General features: G+C 42.5%; 1 protein-coding gene across 1 annotated transcript in view; it reads right to left on the bottom strand.

The window, feature by feature from the left end:
- Positions 1 to 126: 126 nt before the first annotated feature.
- LOC103809717 (semaphorin-3D) overlaps positions 127 to 27,288 on the bottom strand; it is a gene marked incomplete at its 3' end in the record, with an annotated part of 59,661 nt that continues 32,499 nt past the window's right edge. Inside the window, exons 5-10 of the mRNA XM_009082573.1 lie at positions 24,188 to 24,281; positions 20,163 to 20,291; positions 14,284 to 14,426; positions 1,897 to 2,011; positions 1,398 to 1,467; positions 127 to 271 (exon numbers count right to left, since the gene is read on the bottom strand). Of these exons, the coding sequence (XP_009080821.1) occupies positions 127 to 271; positions 1,398 to 1,467; positions 1,897 to 2,011; positions 14,284 to 14,426; positions 20,163 to 20,291; positions 24,188 to 24,281 (696 nt within the window). The remainder of the gene's footprint in view (positions 272 to 1,397; positions 1,468 to 1,896; positions 2,012 to 14,283; positions 14,427 to 20,162; positions 20,292 to 24,187; positions 24,282 to 27,288) is intronic.

The following is a 27,288-nucleotide window of genomic DNA, read 5'->3' as shown; positions in this document are numbered from 1 at the left end:
GAAAGAGTTGAGAGGATAATTTGAAACATCCTGAGTGGAAAATGGAAATTACCAACCCAGGGGAGGGGTGTGAAGCATGACTGCTTTTGAGAAAAGATAGAAGCATGTAATTAAGGAGACACTTACTGTACCAGGTCTGGGGTATGGGATGCGACCTTCGTACTGAACCCAGCGATGATCTGCACTCTCCTTGTGAGCGTAAGGGCCATTGAAAACAGCTCTGATGTCTGCCATGCTGTACACACAGACTGCAGAGCCCTTGAACACAGAGCTGGAAAAGAAGAAGGAATTTTGTGCATCTTGTAAACTCCTCTCCTGTGAGTGCCTCAGCCATGGAACTAATTGCACAGTCTAATGAGGTTTGGCTCAATCCTGCACCTGAGAGTTGATACAACAATGTGTACAGGTCTGATAACTACAGAACAGAGAATCATAGGATTTTAGGGGTTGGGATGGAGCTTAGAGCTCACCCAGCCCCAAGCCCTGCCCTGGGCAGGGACACCTCCCACCAGAGCAGGTTGCTCAAGGTTCATCCAACCTGGCTGTGAACACTGCCAGGGTTGGGGCAGCCACAGCCTCCCTGGGCAACCTGGGACAGGGTCTCACCACCAGAACAGGAAATATTTAATGTCATTCTTCTTACACTTTAAAGCTCTGCTCAGTTGAAATCTGGATTAGCTGTTGGGACCACTTGATAAACTGTCATTATTTTCTAGTGGCTGTCAGTTATTATTTACACTGTCCTGGAGACAAAAGAAAGAATTATTTATTTTCTTTCTGATTATTGGATTGATTTGAAGAGTAGTCAAGGGAAGCAGTGAATATGGTGAAGGGCCTTGAGGGGAAGCCACATGAGGAGTGACTGAGGCACTTGGGCTGTTCAGCTGGAGAAGAGGAGACTGAGCACAGAGCTCATGGCTGGATACAACTCCCTCAGGGAAGGAAGTGCAGGGACAGCTCTGACCTCTTCTCTCTGGGCCCAGGGACAGGACCCAGGGAATGGGCTGGAGTTGTGTCAGGGAGGGTTAGGCTGGAGATTAGCAACTGGTTCTTCTTTCCCCAGAGGTGTTTGGGCACTGAACAGCTCCCAGGGCAGTGTCACAGCCCCAAGGCTGACAGAGCTCCAGAGGTGTTTGGCCAATGCTCTCAGCACAGGGTGTGACTGTCAGGGATGTCTGTGCAGGGCAGGATTGGACTGATGATCCTCAAGGGTCCTTTCCAGCTCTGATGATTCTGTGACTATAGCTCCAATACTGGAAGCTTTATTCTAGCAGTCTTAAACCGCTCCCAGGAATGAGGATCTAGTATAAATCACCTGAATATATATAGGACTATAAAAGACCTGAAGAAGACCTTTAACATTTGTTTCCAGAGGCAAATGTGAAACTTGCACATACCTTGTTGTTGTGAAGACTCCATATACAAGTGGGTTTCTCTCATCTCTTGTAGAAAGTAAGAATATATCTTCTGCAATGGGAAAAATACCGTTTGGGGTTTAGTTCAACAACCACTGAATATTTCTGCTTTTACCATTTATAATTTGTGGATTTGTAGATAAATAAGAAAGCTTTACTTTTCTTTGAATTTTCATTTCTGCCATGTGAATTTGTGCTACTATTCTGAAATGTGCCCATTTGCAGATACTCTGGTTTTTATACAGGATCAGTTTTACACTTTGCAGCTTTTGGAGGAAAAGGGAAAAAGACTCATAATGCTGATTAGATCAATTCTAGTAATAATCAGTGTCTTCTGATAACAGGCAGAGATATTACTAGCACTATTTAGAAGAGGAACAAAATCAGAACAAGACATAATGCCTCTAAAAATCAGAGACAAAAACAAATTAACAGGCAATACTAACATTAAAAATAGACCATTAAAGGTAAACAAACTTACGCAGCTCATCAAAATGTGTGTCTGCTCCCTCAGGCCCAGGGATGGAACACACAAGTCTGGCTTTCAGGAAAGTAGTCCACTTGTTGATTAGGCTTCTTTGGCCTCCCATATCATTCTAACAAAAAAAAAAAATGCAAATACTTAAATGTTGAACAAATGGCAGCACATTATTGACTGTGCTTCTTCTGGCTGATTGCACAGTTTGATTATAGCACAATGAGGATAAAGTCTTTTCCTCATTTATATATTTTCGTAAAACAGTGTGGGACAGTCATCTTATAAGTAGTTCCTGTAGACATTTCTCATCTCAGAGAGTGAGCAATTCAAATTTCCTAATTAGCATAGAATCATCAAGGCTGGAGGAGACCTCAAAGGTCATCCAGTCCAACTATGAACCTGTCACTGCTGGAACCCCCAAACCCTCAGTGCCACATCAGACACCTCTGAAACACCTCCAGGGATGGTGACTGCACCACCTCCCTGGGCAATATCCCAGTGCTGAACACCACAACAGGGAAAACATTTCTCCTCACATCCAATCTGACTCTGCCCTGGCTCAGCTCAAGGCCATTCCCTCTCTCCTCTCCCTCAGCCCTGGCAGGACACACATCCCACACCTCTCTCCAGCCCTGGCAGGAGTTGCAGAGAGCCAGGAGGTCACCCCTGAGCCTCTTCTCCAGGCTGAACAACCCAACTCCCTCAGCCCTGCCCATTCCTGCAAGAATTCTTTACAAACCAAATAGTAGTACAGAACATTTTGGATAGATTTCTCAGAAGAGTAAAACTATATTCATTGTTTTCTTTGTGTACATAGCACAGAGAGAAATGCATTCCAGGGCAAACCAGTCATGATTTTAATAATACTTGTGATGGAAATATCAGTCTCCCCTCCACAAAAGGGATTTGTTTTCATTTATTTTACTATGGGTTTCCAAAACATAAGCATGCTTGCCCAAATTTCCTTTAGTCAGTGGAGAAAGAGAAGACCTATAAAGGGTCACTTGAGATTTGACTTACCTTGCTGAAGGGTAGGTGTCCTTCTACTGAGTTGGATCAGCAGAGAGGTATGGGTATTGGATTTTAGAAGACAGTATTAAATTTTAAGAAGCTGCAGCTAGGAGTTTGCTCAGCTACTCCTTTCACTGAGTACATGCAAAATCTTATCACCCTCTCCAACTCCCTGACAGGAGGTTGGAGTCAGGTGGGGGTTGGTCTCTTCTCCCAGGCAACCAGCAGCAGGACAAGAGGGCACAGACTCAAGCTCTGCCAGGGGAGGGTTAGGTTGGAGATTAGGAAGAGATTTTTTGCAGAGAGAGTGCTCAGGCATTGGAATGTGCTGCCCAGGGAGGTGGTGGATTCCCCATCCCTGGAGGTTTTCAAGCTGAGACTGGATGTGGCACTTAGTGCCATGGGCTAGTGACCACAGTAGGGTTGGACTGGATGATCTTGGAGGTCTTTTCCAGCCTGTTTGATTCTATGTTTGTGCGTCCCCTTTGGCCCCAAATAACAGATCTATTCAAGTTCCACAAAGTTATTTAGGCCCAGAATTTTTCTATACTGAAAACTGGAAGAGCAATGATATTCCAGCAGGACAAAGAAATCAAACACTTAAGAGAAATGTTTTGTCTAAGAGTAGTATCCTAGCTGTAGATTCTGAATTACCCCATTGAGGTGTCTACAGTTCTCATTTATAAATTCTGAAGCTGAGGGGGTTTGAGTGCTGTAAATTTAATAACCACACGTTTGGTCATAAATATTCAATCCCTTCAGATTCATTAGGAGAAATTACTGCTTTGTTGATTGGCTTTGCAACTCTAAAGTTTTAAAACCAGCCAGTAGGAAACACTGAGTGGTGGAAATCACATGTCATTTCCAGAGATTGTATTTGGCCCTTCAGGGCTGTAGCATAAACATTACAGGCATTCAGAAAGATGGATTTAAGTGCTGAAATCACTTCACAAGGAGTAACACTTCTCTGGTAATGTACTCCATCCACTTTCCCTTTTCATGTACTTGCTACTTTTAAATAGATTAGCTCAGCTGGAAATGATTCCTGTTCACATATCGCCTTTGGAACTCCTGCTCTTACAAGAACTATTGCCTCCTCTCTTGATTTCCTGAGGTCCTGCCAAGCCTGAAGCTTTGCATCTACCCAACAGATTTATTATGAAGGTGTCAAAATTAGCAGCCTGAAGGCAACAGCAAAAAAAGAAGCTCTGCATGTGTGTGTTCTGTTCAAAGGCACAGCAGATAAACTTTGCGGTGTAGTTCAAACCAAACAATCACAAAGATGCAACCAAGAATCTTAGAAAGCAAGAAGTGTTAAGCTTTTCCTTCCTCTGGCAATTCAGATTAGCTAAACAATTCTCACATTGCAGGGCTTCCACTTTGATTTCTGCTGGATGCAGCACAGCAGCACAACAGATGAGATGTCTCTAACTGCCTGGCTAGGATCAGAAAACAGGGAGGAAATGTGGAGTAAGTGATGGGGATGGAATGGGAAAAGGACCCTTGTCTAGCTCCTGCTCCTGGCACCACAGGCATTCAGCTTCTGCAAGACATGGGAAGATATGTACTTGTGTTTTACCACCCTTGAGTTGTGAAGCAAAACAGCATTTTCAGAAATGCTTATTTTAAATGTATCAGCAATTCCACTCTGCTCCCAGGGAGTAGTGCAAACCAAATACTGTGCCCAAAGGAAGCAGTAGTGCTATGGGCTTGAAAGTATAAGATTCCACTGGATTTAAGGTGTATCCATATTTGCTCACTCTCAAGCCAGGACATGATGTTAACCATCCTCAGGCTGAGGGAGTTGGGGCTGTTGAGCCTGGAGAAGAGAAGGTTGTGTGGAGAGCTCAGAGCACCTTGCAGGAGCTGAAGGGGCTCCAGGGAAGCTGCAGAGGGATCTGTGTTAGGAGCTGCAGGGACAGCACAAGGGGCAATGGGCACAAATTGAAGGAGGGGAAATTTAGGTTAGATATTAGGAAATTAGCTTTTCCCTGTTCTGGTGGTGAGACACTGTCCCAGGGTGCCCAGGGAGGCTGTGGCTGCCCCAACCCTGGCAGTGTTCACAGCCAGGTTGGCTGAGCCTTGAGCAACCTGCTCTGGTGGGAGGGGTCCCTGCCAGGGCTGGAGAGAGGTGTGGGATGTGTGTCCTGCCAGGGCTGAGGGAGAGGAGAGAGGGAATGGCCTTGAGCTGAGCCAGGGCAGAGTCAGATTGGGTGTGAGGAGAAATGTTTTCCCTGTTGTGGTGTTCAGCACTGGGATATTGCCCAGGGAGGTGGTGCAGTCACCATGCCTGGAGGTGTTTCAGAGGTGTCTGATGTGGCACTGGAGGATCTGGGTTAGGGTTTGGGGGTTCCAGCACTGACAGGTTCATGGTTGGACCTGATGATCTCAGAGGTCTCCTCCAACCTTGATGAGTCTATGATTCTACTCTGTGATGAAATGCTGTGAGCTGGTTGTAGAGCAGGATGTGGATATAATAATATGTACATGTTTCACAGTCAGTGGGTTAGAAAAAATGGACAGAGGAGTGAAAAATCACCAAAGCAAAGTCCTGTCAGGGCATAGGTTAACAGAAATAAGGGCTCAAGCCAAAGTTATAGGATCCTAAGAAAACCACTGGACTGATTTGCAGAGATTTGCCTCGAGCCTGCTGCAGTGTGTGGCAAACTGGATGCAGTGAAAAGATTTTGACAAGAGATCCTGGCACTGATGGCAAAGCATGCTAAATATTTCAGGGAGACGAGACAAGAAGACAAGATAAATCTAAGTGCTGAGAGAAGGGAGCATGAGCAAGCATTTAATTCCAAAAATATGACTAATCTCCTTGTAACAGCCAAGCACCCTCGAGACATGTGAAGCCTTAACTCCCAAAATATCACTTCTAAGGACCCTGGATTAGCAGTGTTTATAGTAAACTCTGTTCCCCTACAGATGAAGGCACTTAGGGCTGCATATTTCATTTGGAATATAAATAAAGCTTTAATTAGCACTTACTGCTTTGTAATCTAACAAGCTGGGACAAATACCAACACTTCTGCCTGAAATACCTTCTTTTTAGCTGAAAGTAGAGCCTGAAAGCTTTGGTTACTTGTGTTGGCTTGTGTTAAAAATGTAGATAATTGTCAGCTAGCAGAGGGGCAGTTCAACCTGTCACCTGTTGGGGAAATATTAGCCCAAAATATCACAAATATTTGAACACAGAAGTTGTCTAGATAAATGGGGAAGCAATCCAATATGAGTTTAATAAATCAGAGAGACTTTTGTTCTACAGAAACCCTGAAATTTCAACCCTTTTTAATGAGCTCATTATAAAAATGTTGGTGTGAGAAATCAGGTTCCAACCAAGCTATATTAAGACACAAATATCTGATATACAATTTCAGTGAGCATGGGGAAGTGTATGGTTTTGTGACAGGCAGAAAAAATGCTGTTTAAATGCCACAAAATAAAATTTGTGAATTAAATAAAGGTCATATCCTATATCTCTCCTGGGAGACTTCCATGGAAATCTCAATTTTCTGATCTGCAATTTATGTAGAACTGAGCAAAACAACAGGTTTCTCAAACCCCTTAGTTAAAGATAAGGTTAGCATGAAAATAAAGCTGTCAGAAAAAAAATATTGCTCTGTGATGAAGTGATTTAAAAAGCAACTTATAGGAAAGACTTTGTGCTGTATCTATTTTCTATTGTATCTTATACATTATCTAAATGGAGTCTCATTAAAATGCATGAATGTTAGTCTTGGAATCTAGTAGGCAGGAAAACAGATGGCAACAAAGCTAAAGAACATCTGCATCTTTGGGGGGTTAAATCTCTTATTTGTTTGTAACTAACAGTGACAAATTGAGCCCTAGAACAAAAAGTGCAGTTATCTGAAAAATCAGCCAACATCAAAGATGTCAAACACTGTGATACATAAAACTTTAAAGACTGTAATTATCCTGAACAGCAGCTCAAAGAAGACTAAAGGGGAAAAAAAAGGAAAAAAAGAACAAGACAATGAGTGGAATTTCTAGAAGCAGGTTATTAATTACAGCCAGTGGCAAGATGTGCAGAAGGACCATCCAAAGCAAATTCCTGGCCTGAATAAAGGGAAATGCAGGAGAACAGAGGGAAGAAAGTGCTGAAACTGCAAAAGGCCCTAAAGCCTTTCTCTTATTGGAGCCTAACTGTGTTACAAAGCCACCAAACCCAAATGACATCCCCTGCAGCAAAGCATCACATTATGGAAGAAATCCCCTTCTAGATGACCTTACAAATGGAGAAATAGCCAACAGTCTTCTCCCAACTTCTCAATCCCACTCAATCCCACTGTCCATGTCTCCAACAAGGATGTGGAACAGTATCAGCCCCAGCACTGATCCCTGAAGGACAGCACTGACCCCAGAGGGACATCACAGGGCTGACTTGAGACCCATGGCTAAGGATGCCACTCTGGGCATTCCCACTTTTCTAGGCATTAAGACAATGGGAAAGGAACTTTATTGCAACAAGAGCAAAAATGACAAGACACTAGGCCACATCTCCTGTGGCCAAGCCCTCTGTGTGAACTATGGGTGAGGGAAACTGGTTTAGCTTTGAGCTCCTCCACCTCAATCAGGCTTGGTTTTATGTCATTCAGAATGACAGTGTACTCACACTGAGTGTGCAGAACTGTTTGGTTCACTCTGGAAAATGCTGATTTTTATTTTGGAAAGTATTTTAAGCATCACACCCAGAGGTTTCTACCAAATTATCTTTGGATGGGATCCAGACTGGAAAATCTAACTATACAGCAGTGAGAAATTCTGGACTGTTGCTAAACATACCATGACAAAAAAAAAAACCCCAAACCAAACAAAAGCCAGAAATTAACAGGCTCAGGTAAAGACAGGGAGATGACAACAGGAAGTCTGAATGTGGTTTGGGAGAGATGAAAGAGTAAAATTAAGCTCCATTGTACCTCGAGGCCATTTTTCCTGCTAAGATTACCTCCCACAGGTGTGCTAGTGCTAAGAATATTCCCCCAAGCTCTTCAAAGTCTGCCACAAAATAGATGTATTCTACTATACCCATCATTAGGCTGTTCACTCCAGCTGCAGTGGAAATTTGAATTGAACAAAGGATTATGGCAGAAATAATAAAATGCATTAAGGAATTCTCAAGGAAATCTACTTAAAATTTGAGTATAAACTGTTCATAGTTTATTTGAGCGTGTTTGACTTGCCTTTACCTATCTCTCACCTACATTTTCATTTATTTTTAATAGAAATTATATGATCTAGGTACATAAAAAGGATATAAAAAGACAGAGAACAAAACCTTCAGGTTATGACAGGTAAGATTCTTGATGACAAAGCTAGAGGCAAATCAAGTGACCAGATAGATCATGCAATTAATGTCAAACAGGAGATCAGATATGGTTTGAAGAGACAGAGCACTGTGAAACTGCAACAGTGTGAGAAGCAGCACTGGGATAAACTGATTTCTTTCTGAACAAATGGGCTTGAATTTGCCACTCAGAATTTACCATTCTTATATAAGAATGCCTTGAATTTCACATTCCAGGAATCATAGAATCAACCAGGTTGAAAGAGACCTCCAAGATGATCAAATCCAACCCTACCGTGGTCACTAGCCCATGGCACTAAGTGCCACATCCAGTCTCAGCTTGAAAACCTCCAGGGATGGGGAATCCACCACCTCCCTGGGCAGCACATTCCAATGCCTGAGCACTCTCTCTGCAAAAAATCTCTTCCTAATCTCCAACCTAACTCTCCCCTGGCAGAGCTTGAGTCTGTGCTCTCTTGTCCTGCTGCTGGTTGCCAGTAGGGCAAAGCTCCCTTCACAGACAGTGGAAAATATGTCCTTCAGAGAGTGATTTAGGTTGAAGATGGAAGAGTATTCCTCTAAAAATTAGTCATCTGCCTTTACTGAATGAAGTGATTGCTTGATAATTAATTTTCTCACTTGGGTATATACAAGTGCCTGAAGCCACTGGTGTGGGATCACCACAGGTTGAGAGCTGGAAGCAGCATGAGTCCAAATAACAAAGGTTGGTTATCATCTTAGAGAGACCATTAGAATCCTGAAGCATCTGCATTTGCTGCAAGGTACTCAATCACCAACAGCAAAGGCAGAACTGTAAACCATGGTGCAAGTCTCACATTAAATGTACTGACAGGGAAAAAAGGCAGAAAGATAATTTTATCACATGAGGAAATTTCAGAATTAGAAAGTCATTATTTGCTACTCTTGCAGATATTTGAGCATCTGAGCAAAAGCACTCAGAAGTCAGGGGCTTTGGATTAGACATAGGAACTCCACTCCAATTAACTCTGCAGGCTTCCACTTCTGAGCCAGTGGGTTCCTGACAGTGTCTTCTGCAGTGAGGCTCTCTGCAAACTCTGGATGATTTCCAGAGTTTGCTTCAGAGGTTATGCAGCTGCATTTCCACAGTTTTGTAAAGCTCTTTCTTGACACTGCAATTTCTTTTACCTTCTCCCTGAGGCTCAGTAAAGTTCAGTCACACCTCTTTATATATAAGCATAACTTACATATTTCTGCTTCATCTGTAAATCATGATTTCCCCCCTCAACAAAACCCCACCAATTACATATTGAAACACACCCGTGAGGGACAGAAATATACAAAACTTCCTATCCTCATGCTTCTACCCTTGCCAATAAGCAAAGTTGGACCAAAAGACCTGACAAAGCCTGATGTTATATCTCTTAATCCATCACAGTTAGGAGCAGATACTATAAGGAACTGGCTCATCTCCAACACATCAGCCCTTAAAATGAAATCATCATGATGAGCATCTGCTTTTCTACAGAATTTGAAGACTTTCAAATGGCACATAATATTCCAATATCAGACGTGGAAGTCTAAGACGAGTTGGCTGCTGAAATACTCACTGCTGCAAATACACTCAATGGGCAAACCAGGGCCAAAAACTCTTCTAGGGATGAATTTTTACGAGTGGTTTTAATCACAATCATTGAGAAATCAAGCTAAATAATTATCGCCCACGGTGGGCATTGTGGCTAGGCAATCTGATGCTGACAAAGGAGGTATGTAAGCATGGAATAGTCAGTGAGTTTTGTCTGGAATGAGTTGCCTCCAGAACTGGAAGCAGGATAGCTGCACGAGCATGGCTCTGAGCCCAGACTAATTAGCCCTGCTGAGAGCATGTTAACATGGCTGTTTCGTTTCCGGGCCCCCAGCTAACACGGCTGAATGGCGAAGTCTTACACGGCTAGGACAGCTTGGATTATCTACACAGTGATGCATTGCACAATATAGAAACACAAATAATGTTAATGACCCAGTTAGCCCTAGTCACACTAAAGGCATGGCTAGACTATTTCCAGGATAAGAAAAAACACCTCCTCACTTTTACACACAAGCAGCCCCGTGGCAAAACCCACTAGAGAGCCTGAGCTTGGAGTCACAGAGGAATAGTTCCCTCCTGCCATTGTGGGAATACAAATTGCCTTTGGGCACCAGACAGGAGGCAAGGTCAGAGCCTTGAACTCTGCTCATGTTGGTGGCTTTGGAAATCAATCACATTCCCCAAAGGTGGAATGCAGGGTGTGCCCAGAGCTCTCCACTCAGGAGCTCTTCAAATGATTACATTCCAGTGAGTTTAGAAAGTACAGTTTAACCAAGAGGGCTGTGCCTAATTGCTGTATTCTCCTCCCCAGGTACAGCATGGGATATATAGGGGTGGGATGGACATTCCAAAAGCAAAAAGACAAAGAGCTCACTTGTTCCCACTAGAACAAAGGCTGCTTCTGGATACTGAACACTTTGGGAAATATGGGAAAGCATCAGGGGCCAAAGCCTGATTTCTTGGCAGTTGGTGTCTCAGAAACCAGTCTCTAAGACTGCATGCTGTAACTTTTGCAATACATCACCCAAACCATTAAAGAGAAGCTTATAACACAGCAAATGCAAACCACTGGAATAATAAACAGGATTTTCATACTGCAGCACAGAGACTACTGCTTTTGGCTAATTTCCACCCCATTCCAATAGAATGAGGTTGTAACTATGTAAAGATGTGTTTCTATACAGATAACAAACAAACAAAAGCCCCAACAGCCTTTTACCATTTCCAAAACCTTTCTGTGCCCTTCTCTATAATAGGATTTTATTTCTCTATTTGAGTGAGGAAAATAGGAGGGAAATTTGGGTCTTTTCTAGGGCTCTATTTCTGCATATGTGAATTTGTTGATAAATAGAGCTGCCCAGAGAGGTGGTGGATTCACCATCCCTGGAGGTTTTCAAGCTGAGACTGGATGTGGCACTTAGTGCCATGGGCTAGTGACCATGGTAGGGTTGGTCTTGATGATCCTTGAGATCTTTTCCAACCCAATTGATTCTATGATTCTATGATTCTTTTTACTGATGGCCTTACATGAAAAGAAAGTAAATAGCTCAATAAAGTAAATAGCACTTTATGTAAGTAGGAACATACCATAAGTAGTATCAGGTATTGCAGATAACTCAATGATTTTTTTTTCTGCCTCCCACAAAGCAAAACCAGGAAATGCCATTTCTCATGCTAAATTACACAACTGGATCTGAAAGTAACTGTTGAAAGTGCTTCCTCCTGAGTTCTCCTGCTGTCCCTTAGTGACACACAGAGTGCAGCTGATGTAAAGCTAAACGAGTGCTATGGAGTGCTACAGTGGCAGCATTAGTGCAGCACATGCCTGGAGATGCTGAGCATGGGCTGATGAACAGGACAAGTGACAGCTATTTCACTCTGGGCAAAGAGCTGCCAGCAAGAGTATTGCAGCCTTCTTGGTCTGAAAGTGGCTAGGAGAGAAGATTTTCCCTAAGGGAGAGATCAGTGAGAGACCAGATTGTTGAAGCCTTAAAAATTAACCAAAGAACAGGCTGCATTGACTAACCTCCTTACTAAAAACAAAGCCTGTTGTCATTTCAGCATGTGTCTCTGGCTTTAATGTACAGCAACCCTAAGGCACAGGGAGGTAGAGAACAATGGAGTTCTAGTAGAAAAATACTTGTTTATGCCAAGCAAATGATTTCAAAAGTTTGTAGGCTCCTCCTGTCCACTGTTCCTCTCAGCTTAGCAAAGAAAAAGGCAAAGGCTTAACTCTGTGCAGTACAGGTCACATTAATGAGGCAGTGCAAGTAGAAATTGTGTTATCAGCTGTTGCAACCAAAGACCTTGTTCCCACACAGAGACAATTAAGCACAACAGATGCTTCATACCAGAGCACAGATCCAGAAGATCTTAGCCCATAAACAGATGAGTCTATTTGCATATTTTAATTTATATCAAATGCCCCAAATAATTCTATTTTCATTGTAATAATTTTCATGATAATGTGGGGGCTTTTTTAATGTGCAGGTAGCCAAGACCAATGTACAGCAAAACAAGAGCCTGAATTATCTGTAAGAATTCTGCAACCAGTGGGAAGTGCTCAGCAAACAGAGACAGTGCTGAACTATGAATAACCATCACCTTGCTTATCACTTCCCACTGCTTTGTTTTGACTCTTTAAAATAAAATTCATGACATTTTCTTTTCCTCTTAACATGTTTACTCTAAAATTCAGCCTCATTTGAGGTATGATTGCAGAGAGTCATTAGGATTTCCTTACCATACATTTGCTTTTATATGATATCTTATCTCCTTTTTTTTTCCTCTAGGTAAAGGATGCTGGAGATCTCTAGCTAATATATCTTAGTTTACCACACTCTCTCATGAGCTTTGGCTTGAAAATGTTGTCTACCCATTTCTCCTAATGCATTAAGTGCTTTCTTATAATCAGTAAATGCCATGGCTAGCAGCAAATCATATATGTTTGTGTTTCCATTCTGCCATTAATCACTGCGCTGTGAAACACCAGCTAAAGATTATCCATCCTTTCGTCTGGCTAAAAACCTGATAGAGAACTGATTTATGAATGAGTTTTTTGGTTTGGTTTTTATAACACTTTAGGCCAAGGGCAGATGTGTGAAATGCTTGTGGCCACTGAAATCTCCACTGGAGTTTGGAGTTAGCTAGACTGAAGAGCAGTTGTAGGTTTACATATCCATACATGTGTCCACTCCTTGTTGTTCAGTGTCCTTAGCTGCTCTTCTCCTAGACACACCTTATTGCATTTCCCAATGTTCAAGCTTCTTGAGGAACTTTTCACTGCCAGCAGAGTCACATTGCTCAGAAAATATAAGTCAGTGAAAGCTTCTGAACAAATTATCACAGCAATGTACCTGCTCGTGGGACTGCTGGGATGGTGGTGCTCATACAGCCAGTTCACCAAGAGATAAACACTTGCCCAAAGCTTGTATTTACTAATATTAAGGCAGCTTTAAAGTCTTGTTTTCCTGTCTTTTAGCAGTGATTCCTGGGTACCTGGATTCACTGAGGATCTAAGGATGGGAGCACTTACATTGACTGTTTCTGTTACTACAGAGAGGAGGAACAGAATGTCCTATGGAACCAGGGGATGGATAGAGTATGTCTGATACAGATATCTATAGACTCTTCTGCCACTGGGGAAAACTTCAGCAAAACCATCAAGCTGTTAAACAGCAAACTACACAGATTGCTGTTGTGCAGGAACTGAGTTTTTTTCTCGTTACCATCTGAGGAAGCTACTGCCCTTGACAGAAATGCTTCCCCAGAGAGAGTGCAGCTCATGATACCCTGAGTCTGCATATAACATAGAGGCAGAAATCCTTCACAAGGGGCAAACCCAAGCAGAATGAAAGAAAAAGTGAACAGAGAAATTGTTTAAAGGAGATCAAACACAAGCCAAATGACCTCTTTACACAGGAGCAGACCCAGGGTCTGGTTCCTCCTGGTCAATGGGTCAAGGACTGCACTTCTTCCCAGGGGAGGAAACCTCCAGGGACATGTGGGTGTAGCTCAGAAACTATCTACATTGTTAGCCTCCCTTCACCCCAACTGATTATCAGGAATGTGCAGAAACAAATGACTGACTTTAGCTTTCAGTACTACCCAGGAATGATGTCCAGAGCTAGGCTGAAGGGATGGGTTTGTGTATCCCTGAATTCATTCCTACTTCCCAGGAAAACCCAAATACTTTGCCATGGGGTCCACTTTAACACATCAGTCCTCACTGAAAGCTCATGAAACAAAGAAAATCACTGTTCCATTCCTGAATTTATAGTACAGAAGCATATTATCTTTTTAAAATAAGGTACATTGTCAATATCAAGTCTTTATTTTGACAGTAAAATTCAGATGGATCAGCCATTTATGATCAGAAAGATTACTATGATGGCTCATTGGGTAACAAAGGGGAAAGCAAATTTCTCATAGAAGCAAACCAAACTGATTTGTTGGGGGTTTTTTTTCCCCTTTAAATATAATGAAAAGATAAAGTCCTCACCTTGCAAACTCTCCCAACTCTGGAAAGGATTGTCTTGTCAGACGTGCCACTATCTTGTGATATTTCTCGAAAAAAGAAGTAGATTTTATCATCATCTGGGTTATAGGTGTCTGGGATGGGAAAAGTTCCAATGAATTTTGCTCCTAGAAATTCACAAAAAAAAGTAGGTTAAAAATCTGAAGTAAAATCTTAATACTTAGAACTCAATCTCTGCTTCAATATCTGCATTTAGCTTGCACTTTCCAGTGAAGATGGGACTCTGTGTTAGGAGCTGCAGGGACAGGACAAGGGACAATGGGCACAAATGGAAGGAGGGAAATTGAGGTGAGATGTTAGGCAGAAGTTTTGCCTGTTCTGGTGGTGAGACCCTGTCCCAGGTTGCCCAGGGAGGCTGTGGCTGCCCCAACCCTGGCAGTGTTCACAGCCAGGTTGGATGAGCCTTGAGCAACCTGCTCTGGTGGGAGGTGTCCCTGCCTAGGGCAGGGGTTAGGTCTATATAAAGAAATCATAGAAAAAAAATTTAAACAAAATATATATATATATTCAAAAGTGCAGTTGAAAGCCTGAGACAAAATGGGATGTCTCTAAGTGCTGAATGTGCATCTTTGTGACAGCAGAATAAATTTATGGGCCGAAATAGCCCTAGCAGTGCTGCTTCCAGTTTCAACCTCTGTGACACTGGAGAATGGCATCAGCAGAAAAATGAAATGATGCAGGCATCAAGATCTATAAATTTAAGCCAGGATTTCAAAATGAGCCTCAGGAAAATATTCAATTACCCCTCAGGGCCTGTATGGCTACTTTGAAGATTAGATCTCTAAGCATGAATAAATACATAAATACACTTCCAGTATGGTTCCTGAAATATGCAGTTAGCTAAATAGCTTTAATAGGAAAACCTGTGAAATACTTCTATAACAGGCTTTGAAATTCACTTTTTTTTAAAATCCACATTCACAGAACAAAACACTGAATATATAAGGTTTATAAAATTAAACCTCATTGCTTTCCTTGGCAAACCAAATGCAAAAACAAATGTCTCCATACCAATTCCTGGAATAGATTTAGAAGAATCTCTTAACAAATTAAAGGAACACAAATATTTAACAATTTTAAATCACAATTGAAAACACTGAAGTTGAAAGTTAAATCCAAACAAGAATAGACTGTAAAAGAGATGAATACAAAGAAAGTGAAAACAATTTAAGGGATGAGATCACGATCTGAAAAGCACATTATGTTCTGCTAGTGAGATCTTTGTCTCATCACTTCTAATCCATCCATCCAACATCGAAAAGTGCATTTAAACTAACTATGAATTAGACTTTCAGATTCTTTGCATGGGAAAAAAAAAGTCTGTAATGATGACTTTAACCCACTGCTTGTGTTCCCATACACACAGTTGTCCCTCCCCTAATTGCTTCAATAGAAGATTTTCCCACATATTAATTTCATGGCTAGACTGTATGTAATAAAACAAGGGATTAAAGTCATCATGACCTCTGGCAATAGATGGTACAACACATTCAGGTGCTGCTTCTGCTTTTTCAAACATGCTCATGTGGCCTAGTGGGAAGAGATGATACCCTTGGTCCTTCACTGCTGGGTTGGCTGGAGAGGTCATGTTTGTCTTGGTTACCTGGTGGCAATCACACCCTTCTAAAACCAGCAGTAATTTACACCATGTGTGTCTTAGTAAAACCTATGGAAAAGGAAGGCTCAGAAAAAGAGGTCAGCAAAGGAGTAGCTGTCCCAGAACACGAAGAAATGCAAAAGCAACCCACACCAGTGGGAGGTAGCAGCTCTGTGTGGCTGTGCTGCCAGAAGTAGGTGGCATGATAAGATGTAAAAGATTGTGCTCACCTCATTTGCCTTAACCATCTAGAAGTCAAGTTTCTAACATGCATTCAGCCAGGTCCTCTCTCAGGGAGGGATAAAGCAACAATAAATAATCTTATTTTAAGACAGATTCCTACAATAGGCAGGGTGAGCCACCCTCTGGAAGTGTCACCTCTCAGTAAATTACAGAGACAAGTGACAGGACTGAGCTCAGAGAGGATGGTTCCTTTTGCCTTTTAGAGCTAAGGGAGCTGAATCTCTTCCAAAGTTAGCAGGATATAAAGAAGTCATTGCCTGCAAGACTTTGCCTTGGAAAAGATGACTAAATTACAGTGAAAAAAATGAAAGGGGAAAAAAAAAAGATCTGAATGTGTTTCAGGGAAGCCCTCATTGCAGCTATGGAATTATCTTCCTGTGAAGGAGGGAGGAATGTGCAGCTGCTTAGAGCATGTCTGTGTGCAGGGCTTGGGTATCTGAGCATCACGGGATCATGGAACCTTAGAATTTTAGGGGCAGGAATGGGGCTTAGAGATGAGGCAGCCCCAACTCCTGCCCTGGGCAGGGACACCTCCCACCAGAGCAGGTTGCTCAAGGCTCATCCAACCTGGCTGTGAACACTGCCAGGGTTGGGGCAGCCACAGCCTCCCTGGGCACCCTGGGACAGGGTCTCACCACCAGAACAGGCAAAACTTCTGCCTAATATCTAGCCTAAACTCTCCTCCTTCAACTTGAACCTGTTGCCCCTTGTGCTGTCCCTGCAGCTCCTAACACAGATCCCTCTGCAGCTTCCCTGGAGCCCCTTCAGCTCCTGCAAGGTGCTCTGAGCTCTCCACACAACCTTCTCTTCTCCAGGCTCAACAGCCCCAACTCCCTCAGCCTGTGCTCACAGGGAGATGCTCCAGTGCTCTGAGCAGCTCTGTGGCCTCCTCTGCACTTGCTCCAACAGTTCCATGTCCTTCTCAGGCTGAGGCCCCAGAGCTGTGTGCAGGATTCCAGGTGGGTCTCACAGAGCAGAGCAGAGGGGCAGAATCACCTCCCTTGCCCTGCTGCCCACACTCCTGTGGCTCAGCCCAGGCCTGGCTTGGTCTCTGGGCTGAGCTCACTCTGCAGCTCATGAGGAGTTGCCTTTGCACTGGGTCATGCAGAGCACTCAGTCCCAGTGGGCAGCTCTGCCATGTAGAGAGAGTCCTCCAGCCCCACATGCCTCATCCCTGGCCATGGGTGAGGCAGCTTTGGTCAGTGGCTGTGGGAGCTCCTGAGGGCTCAGCTCAGGGCTGACATCTGAGCAGGAGCAGCTTCCTCTGCTCCAGTGCCACCATGTGCAGGAGTATGAGCATGTGTGAGTGTGAGTCATGGGAAAGATTAGCTGCCTTCCTCCTTTTCTCCTTTGTGGAGCTGCTATTCACTCACTGAGATTAAGACATGCCTTAATTAGTCAAGATAGAGATGCCCTGCAAGAAACTGGAAGGTATCCCACGCATTTTTCCCTTGGGCTTTGTCTTTCCCTCCCTTCCTTCAGGAAAGGATCATTCTGTTTCCAGAAACAGAATGAGACAAAACTTTTAAAATATTAAGGTGCATTACAGAAAAAAAACTTCTGTAGCCCTCTGGAAAAAAAACAAGCTACACATGTTCTGCTTATCCAAAGTAAAACATGAGTCATGCCTGGAAATAATTTATTTCTAATTGTACCATTATTCAAGTATGTACAACTTTTCCTGGAGGTCTAACACATGCTTGGTAAATGGGGGGTGGATTTAGAGAAGAGGGGATTTAGATGAGAAGGGAGTTTTAAACCTGAAATCAAGTAAATATTTTCTTTATACCAATATTGGCTGCGAGCACTGAAGTATGTAATTGGGAACATTACACAATAAACTTGGAATATATTAGCCACCCTATGGCTTACTGCAGAAATGATTCCATCGGGTAGGGTTGCACTCCAAACTTTCCCCAGCCTTAAAAGGACTGTTTCAAAATATTAAAAGCACCTAGTTTACATCTCTGCCTCTCAGTGTAACACTGTGTGGATTGTGTATGTGGAGCCTTAGACAGAGTGTGGCTGTGGGTTTTTATAAGGCTGGAAACAAGGTAAACCTGAGGAATATATGGGGTCGTCAGTGTTTATATAGTGTGGGGTCATTTTCACCTCACAGTCTAGCACACTAAACCTGTTTTTCAAGCCCAGACATATTAATACACCACTAGAAAACTTTCACAAATACAGACACTTTAAGTGAAACCAGAATAAATCATGAATCAATTTGAAAGCAAGAAGAAAGGCAGACACCCCCACCCACCCTCCAAAGGCAAATGCATGAACACCTCACAAAGCTACTGCTTATTCTGTTTTCTTCTACTGTTCCCTCACCTCAAACTGTTCCTGAAGAGACAATAATAACATAAAGAAATGTTTGGAACTGAGTATTCAACCTACAAGTTCTTTTGGGCTGGAACTGAAGCCTGTAATGCTCGTCAAGGTGGATCTCTAGTAATGATAACACCAGATGTTCCTCAAGGCCAAATCACAGTAAATCTTTCTCTTTAGGATATTATTGCATCCCTTAGGACAGCAGCTATCCAGCCACCCTTCCACACTGAGCATCTGTGGGCTGTCAGTGATAAAACTGGCTCTGCAGTTGTATGGCTAATTACACTTTGAGAACCTCCTGCTACAAGGACTTAGCTTGGACCATATCACTTCCAGCCCAGTTCTGGGCTGATTGCACAAGGGGTGGGTGGAAACCAGAGAGAGGAGATAGCACATGTGGGACCAGAAAGGTTTAGAGCACAGGAGAGCAAAGTTGGAGAGGTCAGCAGAGTCAGGTGTGAGATTTTCCTCTCTCCCCCAGAGACTGCTCCTATTTGGGAAGGTAAAAATTACTTCAAGTGGCTTCTCCTTTCTCTCCTCATGTCACAGAAGAAATCCTGGCGTTGTGGAGTTACATCTAGACAGAAACTTAAGGCAACAGTGCAGAAGGAGGAAGAGATGGAGTAGGGAAATATAAATAAGGGGGAAAAAAGGAACCTTCCCTCTTGTCAAGATCTCAAAGAGTTAAGAGGCAAAATTGTCCTTTTTAGAAGTTTTCTGCTGGGAAGACAACTTAACCCTGTGGTCAGCAGGCCCTGGCTCTCCAACACACCCATAATAGTCACACAGGCATCCTGAACCAGGGCCAGTGTTGCCACATCTTTGAAGACAGTTGATGGCTAAAAGGGGAGATGCTTTCACTGAGCAGGGTTAGCTTGTGAGTGAAGTTTTCCATGTTGTTCTGTGTGTGGTTTGAGACTGGCTGGGTGCAAATGCAGCCAGTTTTGTTGAGGGTTTACTAGCTCACAATGTTTTCTAACAGGCAAGGAAAAGCAGTGTTTTCCTTGGGAAGCTATTTTAGTGTGCCCTTAGTGGTTTTTAAATGATCCTCACAGTAACAAAGGGTATTTTTCCCCCTTCAAGACAAGGAAAAGAAAAAAACCAAACCAACCTCCTACCTAAAGACATGGAGTTTCTAGTCTGTCATTTCAACATACTGTACAGAACAGCTTTTAACAAGGGATCAGAAAGAAGAGTTTGAAAAAAAATCTTCCAATAATACTGGAAATAAAAGCATTTAAGCCATGATATTATTCCAATTACAGGACTATATACAGATATATAGATCAAAGAGGGAAAGTATGATTAGGTCTTATACTCGAAAAAAAATCTTCCAATAATACTGGAAATAAAAGCATTTAAGCCATGATATTATTCCAATTACAGGACTATATACAGATATATAGATTAGATAGGGAAAGTATGATTAGGTCTTATACTCCTACTCCTTCCTTAATTAGCTTTTTCACCTCTGTGACTTTTCTCAAGTGCATTTTTGTTCCACTGAGCCTTTTCTTAAAAAAAAAAAAAAGCCTATGTAATCCAAAGATACCATGATACAATATCTATATTTACAGTTGCTGGACCCATATTTATATAAGAAAAGAGATCTTAAGTTCAGAGAGGCGAGGACAATACAAATGACAACAGCATATGTTTGGGATCTTACCAGTAAGCCAGTAATGTTCAGAAATGTCAGTTCTGATGTAATGGTGGTCATGAGAAGGACCCAGAGAACGTGTTAGAGCAGTGTCTTTGCCAAGGAAATCAGAAGCTGTTCCAGCATAGAGATACTCATCTGCAAATGAAAAAGAAATAGGGTTTCTGCAGCTGTGGAGCAAACAAAAAGAAAACTATTGATGCTTTGTTGGGTGAACAGCACATGTGTTTCATTGGTCTATGAACTAATGTTTTAAAGCATTATTAGCTTATATTTTCATGGGGGTTTAGGTTCTGTGAATTTACTTGCATTTGAATGAGGGTAATATTTGTAATTATATGCCTGAGAAGTAAAGGAGTCCAAGCCCAATTTTCATATCATTTAGACACTTGGGAAAGTATATTCCCTAGGCTTTAATGGGTATTGAGCTCTTAAGGATAAAAAGTTGTATTCATATAAACAGAGAAACAGAGAATTTTTAGGGGTTGGAATGGAGCTCAGAGCTCACCCAGCCCCAAGCCCTGCCCTGGGCAGGGACACCTCCCACCAGAGCAGGTTGCTCAAGGCTCATCCAACCTGGCTGTGAACACTGCCAGGGTTGGGGCAGCCACAGCCTCCCTGGGCACCCTGGGACAGGGTCTCACCACCAGAACAGGGAAAACTGCTGCCTAACATCTAACCTCAATTTCCCTCCTTCAATCTGTGCCCATTGCCCCTTGTCCTGTCCCTGCAGCTCCTAACACAGATCCCTCTGCAGCTTCCCTGGAGCCCCTTCAGCTCCTGCAAGGTGCTCTGAGCTCTCCACACAACCTTCTCTTCTCCAGGCTCAACAGCCCCAACTCCCTCAGCCTGTGCTCACAGGGAGATGCTCCAGTGCTCTGAGCAGCTCTGTGGCCTCCTCTGCACTTGCTCCAACAGTTCCATGTCCTTCTCAGGCTGAGGCCCCAGAGCTGTGTGCAGGATTCCAGGTGGGTCTCCCAGAGCAATATTCAGTGTGAACACCCTGCCCCTTGGACTTGGGGCCATGGTGAGGACATGACCATCTGTCCATTCAAGCTAACTCTTGTGTCCTAGGCTTGCCATGGCTCTGATGACTTCTGTGCTCTTGGGCTTGAGCTAGAAAAATATTGTCATCATTTTAACATAGCAAGTGGTCTCACTAAAGTAAATGATATACTTTGCAAGAATAAGGCAGCCAGAACTTGCCTCCCAAGGAAACTACATCTCGAACACACTGCTGTGCACTTCTCTCTACTAACACATTGCTCTGCACTAACATCTCTAACACAATGCAAATGCTAAGAAATGCACAATATTTTCTGCTTCCCTTCATATCTTGGTACATAGCAAGTGGTCTCACTAAAGTAAATGATATACTTTGCAAGAATAAGGCAGCCAGAACTTGCCTCCCAAGGAAACTACATCTCGAACACACTGCTGTGCACTTCTCTCTACTAACACATTGCTCTGCACTAACATCTCTAACACAATGCAAATGCTAAGAAATGCACAATATTTTCTGCTTCCCTTCATATCTTGGTACTTTAAACAAAAAAATTTGGTACACCTAGAGGCAAAAAAAAAAAAAAAGGCAAAGAAAGCATGTCATTGAATTTTTTTTTAACCACATAGTGCACTTTACAACACTGATTTACAATACTCATTAGCTTTATTGGTGTATAGTGTGTTATAATTACTTGCAACAATCAATCCCTAGAGTTCATAAAACCAAAAATGTTCATGTTCAGAAATGATAATCACATAAAAAGCTGCATGACACATGAAAATCTCCTTCCAAGAATTCCTTCTCCTGGTTTTCTGATACTCCAGGGTGAAACATTTCACAAGATCTTTTCGAGAGAAGCTTTTGTTGAGAGTGAAAGCAGAATAAATACCATTCAACAGAGATGTTTGTGCTTTCATTTGCCAAAGATGTAAATGCACTTAAGAAAATAAGATCAAGGGGGGGGAAAAACCCAAAACCAACAACCAACCCACAATTCATGATCCGCAAGCACTTTATTCATCCAAAAAAGATTCATCATCTTTCTTTTTGCCTCTTTATTATTGCTACTCCTGTATTATTTCCATGACAGTGTTGGAAAGCACATCTTTCAGACAGCATGTCTCCTTTGTGAAGGAACAAAAGTGCCTTCTGAAAGGTATTTGTCATCATGAGGAATGGGCAGGGTAATTGGTGTTTGCTAACTGACAGGCACTCAGTGATCGATAAATCTGAAGGGCTAACAGCAATTCTCCATCCTTGCTTAGGCTCTGCTGACAAGGCATTTTCAGCACTTGGCTCAGCATTTGGTCTCTCTCACTGTAAGTTCCAGTTATGTCCTGAACAGTTTTGGTGAGTGGTAATTTGTAATAGAAGATGGATGATGAGCAGGTGATTTTGCAGCCAAAAATACTAGTTTTTTTCTAATTTATCTAGTGAATTTACTCGGGGCCAAATGTTGTGTAGTACTCAAAGAGAGATTACATATTTCTACAAAGAATGAAAATTGCTCAGTTGTGTTAACTTACATATATGAGTGAGGGTGCAACTAGATATTATTCAGCTCATAAATGTATAACTGATTTCAAAGTGTTTTCTGAAGGATACAAGGAATATTTATTGCCATTTGGCTGAAAAACAAACTAGACAGAAAGAAGTGACATGCCAAAGGTTACTCCTCTCATCAGTGGCAGAGATGGGAAATGATCTCCACTCAGTTCCAAGGCAGCATCTTATCCATGAGCTATACTGCTCTCCTAGTACATTGGGGAATAAAGTAATCAACCAAAGATAGACCAAAACCACATTTGCTGGTCAAGCTTTAACTCTTTACATTGCTCCTTGTACATCAGTGTGAAATACTTGACTTCACACAGTGAAAGGCACAAGCACAGTGGAACAAGGGATACTAGAATACCCTGACTATTAATTTTATCTAGCCCCAAAATTGTTATGTAGCAAAGTTCATGTCTTAGGTAGCTAAAAGGCAACAGCTTCATTTCCCAAGATTTAACAGAGCAGTCAAAGCAGTAGAGTGCTACTGAAATTAGGCAATGCTGTAATAAATCACAGAGTTCTACTGCATTTAAAAAGGAAAAAAAAAAAGTTAAACCAGAAGTTAAAGTTTCTAGAATCCCATTTTAAAAATAGACTTCATGGTCATTAAATAGTACTAGGGGTCCCTGAGAGGAATAAGCACTGGCTTTAATCTATTGTTTTTAATAAAGGAAGTCCTGCCCCATCTGTAGGGTCAGAATCACAAATCATCTATCTTATTATCTGAGAAGAAAGGCTGAACATTAGTCATATTCTTTTTATACCACAGAGTGAGTGATACTTCAAAGCATTGTCACCACTGCTCTGGGGCTGCAAATGAAAACGTCATGGGGCTTCACTCTTATCTTGCATTCAGATGCTTGATGGACAAGCTAAATGAAAATCATCCAAAGCTAGGAACCAAACCATGACAAAAGTAGCTCTTCTAGTGATCTGAAATCCAGAGGTCAAGCTGACATTCCCTGGCCCCAAATGTCAGCCCACACAGCAGTGAGATGCAGATTGCACTATCTGCCTCCTAGGCTCCAGCCTCAGAAGTGGCTACTCGAGTCAATAGAAACCTCAAAAATGTATTTATGGAAATAGTGCATGTCAGCAGACTTCAAAGGGCAGAACATATTGATAATTGCAGAAAGAGGCCCAGAAGCACTTCAAACATTCTCAGCCCATGTGGGCTATGCTTCTTTTTTTTTTGTTGTTGTCTTCTTAAAGGAGCAATGACTGGGTGAGGATGAAATCACCTTCCTGCCTGGCTGGCAGAGGCTTCACAGCCATTCTAATGCCTCTGTTTGCATTGCTGCCTTTTCAGCTCTGGTGCCTGCAGACTGAAGGTTCCTTCAGCCAAACCAGCACTGGAAACATGGTCAATACCAGAGGAGCTCCAGCAATGACATCTGCTGAGCCTCCAACTCTGGGCTCACACCCAAAGCCATCACATATCTAAGAGGAGCACCTGGCTCTGATGGTTTCTTACCTGCCATCACCGAAGCAAATGGCTGCTGAGGATCAAAAGGGCATTTCAACCTGCCAGACTCCAAGTTCTGAGTGTCCAGACGGAATCCTGTTTCCTGGGAATAAACACATATTCGTTACCCTGGTGTGGCTGCAGAAAAAACTCCCTCCGATGACCTGTTCTGCTGACATACAAAGTGAAGGTGTGTTAGATCATGCAGTTGTCACCTCAGCATTGATGTTTACAGTCTGTGTCTCTGGTTTATATCTGGGTTGGTTTTTTTCACTCATTGCTTTTACTGTATCTCGGTCACTCTACAGTGAAACACAAATCTTTCAGAAGTACAATTATTTTCAGAAACAAAAAGCTGCGTTGTCCATTTCTCCTCAAATTAAAAGCTGGATTGTACTTAAAAGGCACTGGCCTCTATTTGAAAAAGTTCTGATAGACTGTGTTGCAACAGGAGACCCTGAAGGGATTCTGGCTGACTGAAATTTCTCCTGGGACTGCTGAATAATGTTCACAGCAGACACAGTTCAACCCCTTTTAAATGAAAGCAGCATATGCTCCTCTTGTTGTTTTTAACAAGGCTAATGATACGAGAGATATCAGAATAGATCCTTCCCTTTAGCTCCCCAAAACCAGGGTGATTAATTCCTGGGTCACCAAACAAGGGCATAGAGGAAGATAAAGAAAATAAATTCCTTTAAAATGATTCCTGATGTTTTCAGTGGCCAATCAACAGCTCAGTTCCTATAGGCATCAGTGTGAAGGTTTGTTAAGAGCTTATAACTGCCAACAAGGATCCTTTTCCTTGCCCCTTTCATTAGTCTCCTGGAAGTACACTCAACCTGCAACCCACAGTGAGTCCTGCTGGAGGCAAATTGGTAGCTCAGAGGAGTTAAGTGAAGCCTCTGCAGGTATAAAGAGTTGATCTTCAGAATTCTGCTGCTGTTAAGAGAAGGGAGATTGCCTACAGAAGTGCTGAGGATATACTTTCCTACCTACAGTGATGTTTAAAATCCCACTAGTGTTCAGGAAGCAAATCGATGTGGGTTTAATGTCTAATGTACAGACAAAACTTTTGAAGCTAGTTTAAATAATAAAAGAAGAACAGAAACACCTCTGTGATTTTAACAATCACTTTTAAAAAAAGGGGGAAGTGGTTTTAATTATTTGTTTCCTCTGCTGTGCAAGAGGCCTGAAGAGTACAAATCACAGTATGGCCAGAGATGGCCACATAGGATTAGACCTCACAACACATTAATTCAATTCATCCTTAATGCACATCAGGTTATAAATGAGCAAACCTTTCTATTTGATTGAGGTGCCTCCTAAACTCTCTAGGCTCAGAAGACAAAAGCTCAGGATATTGAATAATTAAGCTCCTTAAGAGAAAAAAGAAAAATCAATTCCAATCTGTGAACATAAATTCCATTTCCTCCAGCAATCCTAGCTCATACAAAGTAGAATTGAATCATCAAACAACTCTTGTTACCTTCCTAAACCTGTGGAATATCAGGGAAAAGAAATTCTCAGTCTGTGGAAATGAGCACACCAAGGACAAAACTGTATCAAAAATTAAGCTTTTTTTTTTTGCTGACAATGCTGTGTTTGTGTCCCATTCTCCTTTCTTCTAGGATGTGCAATCCTGAGCTGCTCAGAGAACCCTTGCCCTGTCACATGCAAAGAGATTGTCTGCAAGCCCAGCACTACTCAAGGGACCAAGGGAGTTATAGATCAGCATCAAATATTTCAGACTTCACCCAGACAAACTAATGGACACTACCAGCATTCACACAGAATTAACCTCCTGCTTTCACTTTGGACAAAGAAAAGAGCATCCCTTGGAGAGCTGTGGTTAACAACACCAACCAGGCCAAACCTCTTCTTCACCAGCCAAGAGAAGTTTTGGCAGCAACTTGAGCAACAGCAAGATGAGGACTTTAATCCCCTTTAATTGTGTGATCCCGTTGGGGATTTGTACTGCTTCAAAAGCAATGTCTGCTGTGGTTTTGAGTCACCTGATCCACAGTGCTTTGCTCTCTGTTTTCACAGCACTGGAACTGGCCAGGAGAGCACTGGGCAGATCTACCAGCAGCTTTCAAAGGTCAGCAGAGCACTGCCTGGTTTCACAGCCTCTGGGGGACTATCTCAGGACCTGGTTCTCCCAAGCATCCCACAGCTTCCTGGAGAGGTTGCTAATTACCAGATATACATTATCTGCTCCTAAACCCCAGAGATTTAAAAAAGTTTTTAAAAAAAAAAAGGGGGAAAAATTACTAATAGAATGGATCTACAGTATAAGTGCTTTGAATTCTCAGGTAGGACTCCTGGCTTCAGTTCCTACAAGGAGACACTTTCAACCTTTGGGGTTGGACTTGATGATCTTTGAGGTCTCTTCCAACCAGGCTGATTCTATGATTCTATGATCCTAACTGCCTGTTCAAATCACAGCAATGGTTCCATCCTTGGCATCCTCCTGCCTTGTCACATCCAGCTGGGGTGGCAGTGCAAGGATGGTGGCTGTAGGGTCTCTGTGCTCCACAAAGGAAAGGGAAAATGGGCCTGATAACTCAGCAGGAGGCTGTAGAAGAGCTGCTCCATCAGGAGAGGCATGAGCAGTGCTGAACCCTGTACAACCTACCACTGCAGCTGAGCAACCAGGAGGAATGTGGGAGAGGCAGGACTGGGAGACAGGGAGGGGATTAGGAGAAACAATACCAGGATTCTTCTTCCATTTCCTCTCAGAAGGTAATTGGTCACATCTTCCTGAGACAGAGCCTTGTCTAGACTGGTTGCCAGTCTGCACCATCAGACCAAATCCATAATTTCATAAGGTCTGATGAAAACAACCTTCACAAATGAAGTAGTTAAAGGTGCAATGGTAGAGTGAATAAGGCATCTTGCTAATGACCCAGAGGTAAACCAGAGCCTTACTTATACTCTTGCTGAGAGCTGTTCTGTTCCATTCAGCTGTGTATTTGATCATTCAGGCTCAGAAATCAGCATGACATGAGGGAGCTAAAATTTCAGTGGCTTCGACTGGAATATTTAAAGTAGCAAAGCAAACAAGTCTACGGAACAATTTCAGTGTAAGCCAAATTATACAGCATAAACCA

Source organism: Acanthisitta chloris, unplaced genomic scaffold (genome assembly GCF_000695815.1).
Source record: "Acanthisitta chloris isolate BGI_N310 unplaced genomic scaffold, ASM69581v1 scaffold9519, whole genome shotgun sequence".
Lineage (NCBI taxonomy): Eukaryota > Metazoa > Chordata > Aves > Passeriformes > Acanthisittidae > Acanthisitta > Acanthisitta chloris.
This window is presented reverse-complemented; position numbering and strand designations above follow the sequence as displayed.